The following is a 16,240-nucleotide window of genomic DNA, read 5'->3' on the forward strand; positions in this document are numbered from 1 at the left end:
AAAATAAAGCCTGATTCTTAATTTTTTTTTTTTTTTTTTTTTTTTTTTTTATGTGTCTGCCTGCGCCCCGACCTCCTCTTGTATACATTAACAACTTAATTATTCCTAAGTACTTCATCTGGTATTTCCGGATTTGGGCTGCATGCTGAACACACTGCTATGCTGAGGAGAAATCTAATAAATACCAGACATACGTCTACTAGGCTAGAAACACATTTTAGTAACTGGCCCACTTTAAAGTGCCACTTTGACGTTTCAAACTGTATTACACACAGAAGTACATCTGAGGACACCTCTCCTCAAGCTCTGACAGATTTATCTCCAGCTCCTTCCACATTTTCTCTCACCCTCTTGAGGGGACTTTCACTCTGCCAAAGCTGGAAACAACTAACAACCCCGTGCTTTGATCCGGCTCAGGGCCATAGTGCCCATCTGATCGTGCACCATCCCAGACATCATATAAAAGGTCACCAGAAGTGGGTTAAAATGAAAGCCAGATAGAGAACAGGTAAAAGAAAAAAAGCAACGAAAGGAGTTCTGGGCTAAATATATGTTCACTAATAAATATTACTCTGTAATCTCGCTCAATGCTAAATATTTTTCTCTGATGCAATTTGCATGTGGGTTAAAGGGCACATTCAGTTTTTACCCGACAGTGATAAAACAAGGATTTTCTTCCCTCTGTAATCAACAGCTGAAGTAATGAGAAACACGGTTATTAAAATCAGCTATAGGGCAAATATTCTGCTTGGATGCCTACTCAAATATCTAATTAAACTTATGGTGTGACCATGCGGCAACCAGAAGTAAATGTTTTTAGCGGGCTCTTTTATTTAACCATTTGTTGGCAAAAAGAAAAAAAAAACTATTAAAATTTTACATTTTAGATAACAAACTAATTATTGGTTGGTAAGTACAATAAAACTGATCAGATGTTATTATAATTATGGTAATGAAAGTAACAATTCACAGCCAAAAAGAAAAAAATCTGAAGGCAAGTTAATAATAAATGCCCTAAAATTAGAGGACATTTTGCATCTATATCTGTGAAGCTAGTTATTGAAATTCAAACCAGGCACAAATCCTGAATGAAAAAAAAAAGGAGTTTGTTTATTTTAAGGGCAAAAGGAGTCCATCCCGAATGACTGAGCTTCTCACTCTCCAATCTCAGACAAAACCCTGACACCCTGCAGAGAAAACTCATTTTGGCCACTTGTATCCAGGATTTTGTTCTTTCGGTCAAGACACAAAGCAATTGACCATAGATGAGGGCAGAATGTAGGCCTTTCACACAGGCATGAAATAATCTCACCTGAGTCACTTCAGGAAAAAATAATCTGATTTGGGACACAATTGTCTGCAGTGTGAACTTTAATGTCTGCGATGTTGACCAAGCTCTGGGCATACAGGGCCCTAACAGTCAGTCTCAAAGGGCCCCTGAGGGGCCCTGTAGGGAGTAGTAGGGGGTTGTTTATTGTCAAGGCTTTCAAAATTTACAGCATCTAGCAATGTGGCCAGTTACAGTATCTACTGAAGTATAAAGCTGTACTTGTTCGATGCAGATGATTTATATAAAAACAGTTAAAAGGATGAAGCCAAAAACAAACATATCCCTGCAGGATTTAACTGTCTAAAGACACAATCCTGTCCTCGACTCAGATAAACGCCCTTACGGATGCTAAGGATAGTTTAGTATTCACAAGAGAGAAAGGGTTTAAATACTAAAACATTCTTCAGAGGACATGTTTTGTCACCCTTAGAATTGCAAGGATGACAAAAAATGTAATCAGGAGGGTCCCAAAGGCTTTAAACATCACTGGCATAACAAGGTGATCAACATAACAAGTTTTCAACAGAGCACAGTGTTAAATATTTCATCATCCCTCTCTAAGGCTCCTTATCAGTCCAGTGATGACTAGCTCTTTTAACAAGACAGAACTGCAGTTTCAAATGCCCATCTGTCAGAGGACTTCTTCCTGGAGATAAAGATTTCTCTGGGACATGTTCCTATGTCAACCTAATTTAAATACTATAGAAAACATTTAGGCTCTTTGGCTTGGGAGCTTCTGAAAAAGTGTCAGTTACAGACAGTAGATGCTTTTCAACCAAAAGACTAATGTTTCCACTAGCAACAAACATGTCTTAAAAAGTTTAAGTGATCAACAAGAGTTATTGGTGAGCTGTCCAAAAAGTCATTTAGAGAAGCTCTGAAATCCTTTTTTTTTTTCTGTTTCTTATTTTTTCCTCACCACCAGCCTGTATAAAGCCCCTGTCACACCATGACGATTTAGCCAGCATATGCCTGACGTCTCAAAATCTTCTAAAAAATCCCCTCCAACTTCCAGCCCCACCTTCTTCCCCGGCGTGCATTTTTTTTTTTACACCGACTCCACCCTTTCACTGAACTACAGGGTCTGACCAGGAGATGGTGCTTCTCTTTAGATCTAAATGTCCAAAAATCATGACAGAAAGAATATTTTGGTATAAAGATTGATGTTTAAAAAGGAATTGTAGGGGACCATCCAAAGGACCAGCAGAGGGCCCATCAAGGAAATTAAGGACATTCTGAATGGCTTCTACTGTACATAGAGTATTCATAACAAGCCCAGAACTTATGTCCAACCACAGTCTCACTTATGCATAATACACAGCAGCATAATGCCCATGAAATGTCACAAGCCAGTGTCCTGAGGGGGGCAAAAAAGAGCATAAAAAGATTTCTTCGATCGCGGTATTAACCTAGCTGCTGATTACTGCCCACCCAAAAAAAGGAAGAACAAATAAACAAATAAAAAAAAAGAAAGAAGGTTTGCAGTCGCAGCAGATTCAGCATCATGTCTGCTAGAAAGTCTGAAGGTTGTGGCCGTGAAAACAATGAGGATCCATTACTCTCACCTTCTCTCTCACTCTACAACTGGAACAGAGTCAAATTAATGAGATCATGCTTATGTTGGAGGACAGCTAGTATGTATTCCCATCTAAGCCTTGCTGGATCCTCCATCTCTAAACCATGAAGCCTGGAAGAGAACTGACGGTTTTCTCCTGTGAACCTCCTTTTATACCAAAACGCTGCCAATATACCATGGAACAATAGCTGTAAGTTAGAAACACATTCAGCGGTCATCTGGAACATGTCAGATGCGTTGATATGTGTTAGAGATAAGTTCTCTTTCAGTTACGCATAAGTTATGCACAAGTTACTCATAGGTTTCGGATAAAATAGACACCACGACTTATGAGTAACTTACACTTAACGTAAGTCAACAATCAGATAATTTACCTGTAACTTATGCCCCACATATTGCATACGCTGGCATACGTCACTACGTACTTGCCGTAAATTGACATGTGCTAGCGTGTTTCAACCGGCTCAAAACGTATCCAACTTATATGCCAGAGTCTTTGCCAGATTTTTCGTACGTCAGCATATGCTGGTCTAAATCATCAAGGTGTGACAGAGACTTAAGTTTATACTTCAAGTCGTTTTCACACCTCATAGTCCGATACATTCAGAATGATTGGGGATTACAATTGCAACATTGTTACTATTTTAATCTGTCGCAGTTTGCATTCACATGTCAGTTTGTAAAAATAAAACAATCCTTTTGACCCACCTGTTTACACCGTCACCACCGGTGGCACCAAGAACCACTGTAGAAAGACGGTTGATCAACAACACAAAACTACTTCATTGGCTGCCAAAAGGAAAACATCATGGAATGACAACAGATTTCAGCAGTGTTGTGGCTATACTGTCTTTTGGCAAGTTTGGCATTCACATCTCCATTAATAATGCGCGAGATTTTCCTTCAATCAAGCTGAGACCTAGGTTTGAAGGCGGAACAGAGATTTCTTTTTTTTGGCCACTTTAGAGTTCTATTGTGCATTCATACCACCTTAAAAGAAACAAAATTTCTGACCAAACGATTAAAGTGGACTAAGCAATGCCAGTGTGTGAATACACGATTAAAAACTGTTTGGTTTCCAAAAAGGCAGTATAAATTGTTACCAGATCATCCCTGGTTTCAAGTCTTTTATCCTGTGTTTATTTCATGTAGCCATGTAACCCACCCATTCTAAGAAAATGACAAAAAACTATATATATTAAAGCATTAGAAAACTGAAATTAGACATAGGGGAAAACTCTACTCTTAAAGCTTAAAATTAAGAGAAAACTGAAAGTTACAAGCATCTAAAACAATACCATATAACTGTTAAATGTTTTTAATTGTTTGTGCCCCTTTTCATCTCTTTGATAGTGGTTGAATTTCCATATATGTTTAACATATAATGTGCCCATAATAGTTTGAAGTTTGAGATATTTCTATGTTTCTATGTTTTAGAATACCAAAAATCTCAAACAATCATTCCTTATGTGCTCCCTTTCATCTTCTGCAGAGGATATGTCTTTATGCGATGATGAAAAACGTGTCAATTTCAGAAATGGGTCATAATAATTTATTAATATTCACATTAAAAATACAAAAAATGTAAAAAACCGAGAGTAAGAGTTCAGAGGAAATAAATATATATATATATATATAAAAAAAAAGTGCTACTGCAAACTCATAGCATCCCTGCGAGAATCAAATTAAACCTCCAACAGCAAAGGCATCTCAGTGAGAAGACTTATCTGCTCAACAGCACATAACATGTTTCTTCATGTCTCCACCCTACGGTAGAATTACGCCACTAGCTGCCAATAATCATTTCTGGGATGTACAAAAGTAGAACCACAACAAGAGCCTTAATGGACATGTTTCTCCCCATTCAGGTTAATAACAAAACTCTGCAGCAAATAGGGAAAAAATAAAAAGGCTGGTGACGCAAGTTTGAGGAGGTCAGGCTCGCGCATTAGTGCAATGTGGAGAAAAGAAATCTCATTTTTGGGTTTAAGAGCAAATTGATGCAGGTTGTGAGGGGAAACTGAGGATAGTTATACAATTGGGCACCTGAATTGTAACATCGCTTCCATACAAAAAAACAATCAGCGTTCAAGTGGCCAGAGTCCCAAAGTCATTAGGTGTGATCGAAGTGGAGAAACTGGTGGTCAGATGAGTGACCGCTTAAGTTTCCACCATGTGGCTGTACGAATAAGAAACTGTAGAGGGAGATGGTATAAGAGTACAGTCTGCACCACCATCAGCTACTGCATCAGACAAGAGGATAAATTCAGTAGAATAAATATCACTTCAGCATTTCATCAGAGAGAAAACTGCTCTGAAGGTGAAGGGTCATCAGCACAGATTTTCTCTGATGTTTTCTAGTCTGTCTAAAAGCAGCATTAGGATAAATCTATGTGGAATTCTGCTTTACATTTCCATACCTGGGGTATTGTAGCAAGCAGGTCAAAACCAGCCTTCAGATCTTAAATTTTCTTGCCACCCATAGAGCACATATCTCTAATATGGCTAGAATACATTATGCCTTGATCACAGCATACATCAGTGAGCAAAAAAGTCAGCTCAAGAAACATTTCAAAATGTTGTCTATGTCACTTTTAATTAATTCTGGGGAATATGTCACATTTGAACTAGGAGTTAGAAAGAGCCACCTGTCAGCAACCTTTTGTTTTCCCAGAGGCTTAACCTAATTTCTCTTACCTCTCCCACAAGTAACACTGCATTCAGTCCATGATCCATATTTCCAGAAGTAAGTGTACCCAAAGCTGTTGTCATCTTTGGAAGAATTTTGACTGACTGTGTACTCATATCGCACACCTGGATTGGTTTCCTGAAAGAGAAGCTGCAAAAACAAAGAACAATTTTGACAAAGGCCTTTGTCTGGATAATTATCCACTCTAAACTCGACAAACTGAAATTAGATGTTCTGATTTAGTCAGCAGCCTTGGCGCCAAAACTGGAATCAACTTGTCAGTCAAACCTAAGCCAAATGATAATTTTGAAGTAACAAATTGGAATATTTTTGTTCATCTGAACTAACAAATTATACAAGACAATAAAAAACAAACAATAAGTACTGCTTAAATTATTCTTCAACGTTTGGAAAATTAGCACACAACATACACTTATATTAGATATACATAGATTATATAATACTAATATATAAAAGTATTATATTATAATGTTTCATATTATATTAATATGAAACAAATTACTTTTTATATAAACAAAAGGGTAAAACACTATATCTTAAAAGGTATGTTGTATAATTGTGGGGGAGGGAGGACTATTATAATACTTAAAATACATTTAAAACAAAAAAAATGTATTCAAGTATTCATTAAATTGCTAAATAAAATCAATTTACATTATAATTGTGTTATATTATCTATTTTATCCAAGGGAAAGCAGAGGAATCCATAGTTGATAGAGTGAGAGGCTTTGTGTGAATTAATTACAGGAAAACAAAATAAACATATTAAAGATTATGTCTACATTATATTTTCATCCCGCTTTGTAGTCCAGGGCACAATCAATGGAAGCTTTCTCACAAGTGATTTTTTTTATTTTTATGGTGAAACAAACTAGTCAGTCTTATCTTTCATCTGACTGCGGACAGAATTAGCTGCAGCTGCAAGGAGAGACTGACTGCCTGAGTGACGGCTATCAGTCCCTTTGAATCAGGAGGGGCACACAGCTGCCTCGGATGCTTGCTGGGGACAGTGAAATCAGAGCGATTGGTGCTTTCATGTTTCGCCAAAGTCTCAAACAACACAGAGGAAAGTCACTAGGCTCTTCATCAGTCTCCTTAGGGGGAAGAAAAAAAGCGAGATCTGAAAAGTCACTGATTAGTTGGCAAACAGTATTGGATCAGAGTAAGCAAGGCAAACATTTGAGTGGAGCGTTAGCCCTCCCATCAGAACTCAAGTCGTGTGTGAAGGAAGAAGAAATTGACAACAAAATGTTTGAGTTGGAGTATCTCTGTAGATTTAAACGAACCTTAATAATACAGTAAAGAGGCAAGTTAGAAGTCCCCGAAGAAGTATCCCACTAACGGCAGCAGACTAGTAAATGTACATAGTCTAATGACAGAAAGGATAGGGCACAGAAACGTATCTCAGATTTGTCCGCTAAAGAGAGGACTTTATCTCCAAGACCTCAGAGCAAAACTCAACATTTGGACACCTGTAAGCATGCAGGGACCCTGGCTGTAGCTCAAAGAAAGAGCATGGTGCCGCCGGGCACTTTCATATCTATTTGAGCAGTTTAACATAACCATAATATTAAAGTGAGTATATGACAATACAATTTTTTATTATATTTTAAATAGGCCAATAGGCTCAAGGTGTTTTGTAAAAAAAAAAAAAAAAAAAAAAAAAAAACATTTTCACAGTATCCAGTTTTCAAAATGACTTGCAGTGGCCCTGTGTGGGATTATCTACACCTAGTCCACCTCATTACATCTGACTTGTTTGGAATTATAATACTGATTCGACACCAGCTCCAATTTCAAGTTGCCAACTTTGTTTTTATCTTTGAAACATGGACACATTTTTTTGGTACATCAGTCAGTTTTCATCCAAACTTGCTCAAAATTAAGATAATTAATTGCTTAAATGGAAGATTTAAGTCTTACTTATTTTGTTTGGTTGAATAAAGTTTTAAGATTGCTGTGAAATAGTTTTGACCCAGATTTCTTACCAGCTTCACAAATTCGGAAATTGAAATCATTGAAATTTCCACAAGGTTCGCTGATTCTATACTCATACAGTAAATTCCTCCAACTCAATTTCAATTGGAAACGCACTAATTAAATGACCAGTAATCAAACATTTTCCCTCAATCTTTGAGCATGAGACACATTCAAACACTGATAAATATGGTATTTCTATTTTATGAAATTTATCAAAGCTCAGAAATCCCACTATTATAAATCTAAAACATAAACCTAATAAGTTTGGTGAAAATCATATTAATTTTAGTGAAATCATCTGTGGAATCATCTGCTTTTTTTAGGGGATCCAAATACAATATATTTTAAAGCAAATTAAATTAAAAGTAAATTTGCATTGTGCAAAAAAAAAAAAATAAAATAAAGTTTTGGCTGGGGACAGGACATTTAGCATTTTAGATCTGCTAAAATTTCAGTACATGCCAGAAAACAAGCACCAAGCTACAGATGATTGGTTTGGGTTGTTTCTGTTCATATATGGTGTTTTGCTTTCAATAGTCATGAATAAATAACATATTTTCACTTTGATTTAATTTGACCGAAGGTCCTTGATGCATATATGTTTTGATTTATTTAGATACAGACATGCAAAACCGCAGACATGCTGCCACTCTAACTAGAGGAGGCTGTCTCTTTAGAACACATAAGAAAAAGCCACCCAGGGTCAGTTTTTTATATTGTATATCCATGATCTAAGCGAGGCTCTTTATGTTTGTCTTGATCTTTTGTAAGTGTCAAAAAATAGACTTCTATCTTTGTAGAATAACCTTTCCACACTTCACAGATTGATAAACAGAAACAATTGCTTTTCTGAGGTCATTGCTTTCTCCGTAACAGTTTATTGCCTGATAACATTCTCTATCCATCACCGTAAATAGAAACAGTACATGAAATATTTCTTGATTTTTGATTATGTGTGATAACTTGTTAATCAGAATTATATGTGTGCTTAAATAATACTTTAGGTTTGCCTTGTTACCTTTTTGCTGCTTGCATCCCTTTAAACATAAATAACATTGAGTTAAATAGTGTAAATCATTTGCCTTGTAAGCAAGATGAATTGTGATAAAATTTGTGAATTCACAAACAGCTTCCCAGAAACCAACAGCTGTGTTAGCCTCAAAACAGAAATGATTTGGACCAGTGCAATGCAGTGATATGTATGATGGCAATGTATCAACCAGAGCCAGAAGCAAAACAAACATGGCTACGTCAGTTTTAGTAAAAATGTTCCTTTTGAAAAACAAGCCAAAGATCCCTGATTTTTATGGATGGAAAGATGTTTGGGCATTCCTCCTAACAGATTTGGTAAGACTTTGATGTATCAGTTAATGCTGCCAGTTTTGAAACAAATCAAGATTGTGATTGGCTAAAAAAACCCTACGAGGCAGGCAGGTACCCAATCAGCTCAAAGAACTGTACCAAATGTCCTTCCCATTTGCAAAAACTTTCTACATGAGGCTTTCCAGACTGATGTGTAGTTCACCTTGAATTTAACAGAGTCAGTCAGGCTTATGCAACATTACTTAATTATTGACAGGGGTAAAAAGTGTGGAGAAAGTATCCTACCTGAATCCACAGTGGCTCCATCGTGGGCCCAGGCGATGTCAGATTTTCCAGTTGTCCCGTCCTCTCATAAGTGAATACTGCTCCTGCTGCCTTGTATTCTCCATTCCACTGGATGGTCCAGCCTCCATTTAAAAAATACCTGCTGGGGTTGTCACTTCGCAGCGCCAGGAAGTTCCCAGCTTCAGCCACCTCCTCAATCAGGATATCCCAGGCTCCCTCTGGGATCAGGCCGACATCTACATAGCCTACATGACATCACGTCAGGAAGAATAAACAGCAAAATGTTTTATGTATAAAAATGAACTCATAAAGGAACACAAAATATAGGATTTTAGGTGGAGGACATAAAAAAAAAAAAAGAGTTAAAGCCAAAATTTCTTTTTTTGTAATTTTTTTATGCATAAGTTGTGAAAACCTGCAACTGAAGAAAGAATGCTAAGTATGAAATAACACCCCAGCGATAGCATTACAAAAACATCCCCTAAACAGCACAAAAATAAAAAATCCAGTTGTTTTTGCCTTATTATTACTGTATACTGCATAAATTAACTTCCCATGTTTCTTAAAAATAAACATAACACCTACCTATTCCTTCGCTCTTTTTAAATGTTCTCCTGACAGTTGTGCAGGTGGAGCCGTTACCATTGCAGACTCCACAGCGATCCTCGACAGAGTTGGAGTTAATCACATAATCGCAGCCGATATTCTGAAACAAACAGGCCCCGAGGTGTCACACAGCATCCTAACCAACATTGAGGTCGACATTTGTGGGAGGGAACCTTTATCTTTTTCCCCATGGGAGATTAACTCTTGAAAAGGATGAATTTATATGCACATTACCACAAAAAAAGACTTGGCAATAAACAGCTCAGTCTGCGTCATATAAGCTATAAATTCAAGCGGAGGGTGACACAAATAAAAGCTTTCAATTTCCAGGTCTTCACTGTTGCTTTACTGTTTTTATTTTACTGCTTGCACTCTAGCTGCTCCCACCAGATGCAGAGAAAGGCACAATTTACACCTGATTTACAAAATCAAGGGAGAAAGAATCCCTCAAAGGAAGACCTATTTAAATTCTTGCTTTATTTTTTTTTTGTTTATTTTATTTTTCCTTATGAGGATGAGAAAACCTTTTTATACCAGTAACATTTCTGTTGAACAAAACACCACCATGCATATCATGCAACTGAATTACAAATATCATTGCAGTGTCTGTTAAGATAAGTTGTTTAATTTGAACCCGAATGTTTAATTAGAATCTGTAACTTAATAATAAATCAAGTTTTAACATTTTTATTTTTAAAATAGGAGTTATTTCAAGAATGCAATATACTGTAACATGTATGATAAAATAACTCAGTCAAACTACATGAAGGAAAAATAAAAGCCAAATAAACACAGGTGGGCTTTAAAAAAGCACTTTGCAATAGGCAAGAAGGTAATTTAAAGACCATGTGGGTGAGCGACAAAAAAATGTCACTAAATGTCAGAAAACAAGGTCTGACTGGTGTCCACTCTGCATACAAACATTCTCTATCAGTAGCTGGCATTTTAGCCCAGGGTGATAGCAATGTGTTGCGCTCTCGCCTATCTAGACAGATAAGAACAGCTCATTTTCCAATCAGCGTGCTCATCGTCAAGCAGAATGTCAAATACACAGCACATGGCTGCAGAGAAAACAGGGTGAGGGTTAACTCGAAAGTCTGCAAAACTAATCCTCAGATGGTTTTAAGAAACTGGAGGATATCTCTGAACAAGTTTGAATTAATGTTGCCTGGGTGTGACCAGTGGGATCAGTCAGTAAGAAAAAGGAGCAGGCCCTGCACAGCGCCAAATCAGCTCATGAATCGAGAGGTTTATGAAATATCAAATCTAAGGGCACAAAGGGAACATTGACTTTCCTGGATTATGCCAAAGATCACACCATTCTTTTGTAGAGAAGCTGCCAGACTGACCACAGATTACAAGAAAGATATTTTTGGCTGTGGAAATATTTCTGCAACTGCAAAAACAACAAGAGTTACTGGTTTGGGTAATAAGCTGTGTCCTATTTCTTGGTATAGGTAGATTTCAGACTCTATCCAAGATGGTCCACAATAAGATTGCAGTTTATTTAGAGGATGTTTGTTCTGTATTTTTGTAATGCATTTATGTATCAAAATCTGGAAAAAAAAAACAATTTCATTTTACTGATAACATTATTATAAGAACAATAATAATTGTGTTGTGGTATTAAAGCACCAGCAGTGCTTGGAACTAGATGTTTCTTTTTATTAAATAGATTTAGTGAACTAATTATTTACTATTTTGCCAAATTTTCTTTGTAAATATTATGGCATCATTACAATCATGGTGTTTTTGCACGAGGTTATTACAATGCTAAGATATGGATAAGAATAACAACTTCCATGTTATGGATCAGATTACGGCTGTATTTTGACACAGCCTCTGACATTCTATCCTGTATCGTTTCCTGTGGCACTTTTAAAACCACCAGGACTGTCTTTTTCTTCCTCTTCCATTGGTGACCACAGCTCCGGATGGAAAGACCTAATGGTTCAGCTTGATACCCTATTCCATGTGGTGCAGAAATATTGAAGCTGTGGACTGTTTTTGCTGGTAAAAAGTACTGTATCCATCTTCGAAGAGGAAGCTTTGAGCTAATATCCAGCATCGCCATTGCAGGTACTGCCCACCTTTACAGTGGAATGAAGAGTTTTTAAATCTCTGCCTGTATATTGACTAAAACTACACCCTGTTCCACCCTGGCCACACATTCTGTACCGGAGATGCCTTCCGCACTGTCTGTGGTCCTGAACTACGAACCGTTGAGTTGCTGCCTCCCTGTTGCGATATTGAGCCGGTTTTCATCACATGAACCCAACAGGAAGGAGTAGGAGGCATTAGTAGTAGGCAAAACATGATTAATTTGATGATGCCAAAGACCACTATAATGCTAATTTGATGGACAGATGAGGGGGCTATAAATTCAAAATAGACAGAAACCAATCAAACATTAACTAAGTTATTACACCAGTATATTTATATGTATGCCAACAAGAAAAAAACATTATAAAATCACTTTCTAAAGACAAAACATAAATTCATGAACAGGTTTACTTTTTGTATATAAATGTTTTCCTTCTGAGGTTTTTTGAAGGCAAATCTCTATTTTACATGGTCCAATATGGTGTCACAAACCTAAAAAAACATAATGTAACTGTTTAATAATGGAGAAGCTATAAGTCAGCTTTATATTTTTTTTAATATATAAAAACTAGTTTTTTACTGAGAATGTGTTTATTTAAGAGCAACTATGCAAATTAACAAACATCTAGAAAAAGTACACTATATTATATTACTTTCCATGTGAATCCCAGATTGTTCATTCTTCTTGCCAAACCAGGTCCTGGAAAAGGACGTTTCTTGCACCATTTCTCTATCTCTCTACAATGCGTCTCCAAATCCTGCGACTCGACCTGTCAATCACCTGCTGGGGCGGAAGGTGGTGAGCAAGTACATATTTAATATATTTCAAAATAATTATTATTTTTATTTTTTTAATGTCTTAATAAGGGTCATTGGGTGGGTGGGCAGGCGCCCTAGCGCCCTCTATTGGTCAGCCGCCGCTGGATCTGAATATTATCAAAGACCGCCTCAAGGACTCATTTCAACTCTTTTTCTGTTTACTGGTTCTTTCATTTATCCTGTGTTAATTCCAGTAGCTTTTAGTGTTTGCAGAGTTTATTAAACATACAATAGGTGACAGGTAGGTTTACTAGAAATACTATTATTTTAATTAGTGGTTGTCTGTGAATACTTTATAACAGTGACTGATTGTAAAACTCTGATAGACAGAGACAAATATTTTCCTTGTGGTTAATGATTTAACTTAATTATTACACCAAGTTACTTACATTTACTGATGGCGAAGACAACTTGGATTTTAACAGCTGGTTTAAAACGTCCAGCCACAAAGGTAAGCGGTAAATAACACTAGGTAATTAAGCAATTTGTCATTTATAAGCATTTAACTAAAGATTTTTACCTTGTTTTACCCTTGATTTGAATGAAACACTAATTATCTATGACTTCCAGTTCCAATTAATAATATATTTATAATCTGCTGGTAAAATGGCACAACAGCTATTACCTCAGGTCTGTAAGTGATACAGCAGAAAAGGGATGGAAATAAAAACGCAGGTTGAAACAGGTAATTGCGTACCTGACAAATCCCATTGATGCACATATCTCTACTTTTGTTGTCTTCGTAACAAGGGGTCCCATCGANAAGAGGAAGCTTTGAGCTAATATCCAGCATCGCCATTGCAGGTACCGCCCACCTTTACAGCGGATGAGGAGTTTTTAAATCTCTGCCTGTAGATTGACTAAAACTACACCTGGTTCCACCCTGGCCAGACATTCTGTACCGGAGATGCCTTCTGCACTGTCAGTGGTCCTGACCTGCGAACCGCTGAGTTGCTGCCTGCCTGTTGCGATATTAAGCCAGTTCTCAACCCAACAGGAATCAGTCGGCGGCAGTCACGGGAACCTGCTGTGAGCTAAGTGCATCGTGAAGATAGTATCTTACCAAATCTCTAGGTGAAACAAAGGTTTACGATCCTACAATATCGCCTGTGCTGTATATGACTTTTGGTGCGACATGTTGTGGTTCCTGGCCTGGGGTAACCATCCAAGCCTAGCCGCCAACATGCAAGAATTAGCCTAACCTGCAGTAGTGTGTTTGTGGCTATTAGTTGCCCTGACAACAGAAGCGTTGTGTCCCAACACTACCACTAATTTTATACACATTTTGATGCCTTCACATAAAAGGCATTGCGTTTATTGTGCTGTGACCAGACGTCCCCAATTGGACCGTTTTATGAATGAGGGGGGAAATGTTGTGTACCCTGTTATTACAATAGAAAAAGCGTGTAAGCATGCTGCACACAGAAACAGCCGTTAACTACCTGATTGGCAGCTGTTAACGTATAGATGAGGAGCAGAGCGCACAACTTTTAAAACAAACTAGGAAGAAGTAAAAGTTTGTTATCATAACTAGTCACAGCTGATGGGGAGCTGCCCTGCGTTATGGTGATTGCTTTAATTGGTTCATTTAATTTGGATTGGGCTGATCATTGCAAGAAATGTTTGGTTCATTCCTAAGTTAATAAAAAAAGGGATTTGCTGTGTTTTGTTTTAATAAAGGTGAGGACTGGGAATGAAACATAGACCAAGCTTGTCACCAAAAACTAAGACAAGAAAATTGGCTGCATCTGGCATTAGTAAATAGACTCAGATAGGCTAAAATTAAACAGAATGACTCCTTGTAAGGCAATATCTTCAGATAGTCATTGTAAGTTGTTTTGCTGTTTTATAGTTGTGATTTATGAGCATAGACTTCCAGGCTAGGTCTACTTTATTACCACTCAGTTTGGACATTTGAAAGTTGCTCAGTATAAAATAATAAGAGGCAGTAAAAGGGAAACTGAATTAGCCAAGGTCTGCATGATCTGAGAATGATGGAGGAATAGAAAACCACCTGTTGAATGTTCATTTATCAGGTTGTTTTTATTTGTAGCTCCAAATATTGTGATGATTTGCCTTTTAAGCATTTAATCAGATGAGATGATAATAATCATCATCATCGGAAGAAGACAGAAAAGACTGGATGACACTATCGATTGATTAATTTGATTAATCTTAGGAAATACTAATAGTATGGAGAGGCATATTCCTGAATTTTATACTTGATTTTTGTTCTTTAAATATTGATAAATATGTACAGTAAAACTGGATGAAAGCATCACTGTCCAAGCTTCCTATTTTAATATTGATGATATTATTATTTTCTTTTTTATATATGAACTGGTAATGTCCCCAGATTTGATTTCAGAATTCTGGTCACCTTAGTTTATTGGTAATAATTCATTACTGAATTGAGTAAAACATGATTAATTTGTCTCCAAATCCTGCGACTCGACCTGTCAATCACCCACTGGGGCGAGTGGTGGCGAGCAAGTACACTTCCTGTCACCTCAGGTCGCAGCTTGGCTGGGCCCTGGGCCGTCGTATACATTTGTACTGCAGAGGAGCTACTGCACAGGTACAACTTTTAACGGGAGTTAATGGGCAAACATTAGGGAGAAAATAGGTCATCAATTAAATGAATAATGGAATGACGCTTTACTAGTCATTAGAGATTAAGTATTTATCTTGCACATCTAAAAAATATATGTAAATATATTTCAACATTTTTTATTTTTTTCTTAATCAGGGTCATTGGGTGGGTGGCCTCTATTGGTCAGCCGCCGCTGGATCTGAATATTATCAAAGACCGCTTAAAGGACTCATTTCAACTCTTTTTCCGTTTACTGGTTCTTTCATTTATCCTGTGTTAATTCCAGTAGCTTTTAGTGTTTGCATAGTTTATTAAACATAATAATAGGTGACAGGTATTATTAGGTTTAATAGAAATACTATTATTTTAATTAGTGGTTGTCTGTGAATACTTTATAACAGTGACTGATTGTCTGTAAGAGCTGGACCAACTTCCTTTGAGCTAACAACTCTGATAGACAGAGACAAATATTTTCCTTGTGGTTATTGATTTAACTGAATTACTACAAAGAGCAACTTACATTTACTGATGGCAAAGACAACTTGGATTTAAAAAGTCGGTCCAAAACGTCCAGCCACAAAGAAAAGTGGTAAATAACACCAGGTAATGAAGCAATTTGTCATTTATAAGCATTTAACTAAAGATTGTTACCTTGTTTTACCCTTGATTTGAATGAAACACTAATTAACTATGACTTCCAATTAATTTCCAGTTCCAATTATTATTATATATGTATAATCTGCTGGTAAAATTGCACAACAGCTATGACCTCAGATCTGTAAGTCATACAACAAAATTAAAGCGCAGGTTGAAACAGGTGATTGCGTACCTGACAAATCCCATTGATGCACATATCTCTACTTTTGTTGTCTTCGTAACAAGGGGTCCCATCGACGACGACGTCCCGCATTTTCT

At 37.0% G+C, this 16,240-nt stretch overlaps 1 protein-coding gene across 1 annotated transcript in view; it reads right to left on the reverse strand.

Moving 5' to 3' along the window:
- Positions 1 to 16,240, reverse strand: part of LOC107097480 (A disintegrin and metalloproteinase with thrombospondin motifs 7-like) — a 128,944-nt gene that overhangs the window by 43,671 nt on the left and 69,033 nt on the right. The window contains 4 exon segments of the mRNA XM_015394630.1: positions 5,604 to 5,745; positions 9,205 to 9,449; positions 9,790 to 9,910; positions 16,155 to 16,238. Coding sequence (XP_015250116.1) covers positions 5,604 to 5,745; positions 9,205 to 9,449; positions 9,790 to 9,910; positions 16,155 to 16,238 — 592 coding nt within the window.

Source organism: Cyprinodon variegatus, unplaced genomic scaffold (assembly GCF_000732505.1).
Source record: "Cyprinodon variegatus isolate N-32 unplaced genomic scaffold, C_variegatus-1.0 Scaffold701, whole genome shotgun sequence".
Classification (NCBI taxonomy): domain Eukaryota; kingdom Metazoa; phylum Chordata; class Actinopteri; order Cyprinodontiformes; family Cyprinodontidae; genus Cyprinodon; species Cyprinodon variegatus.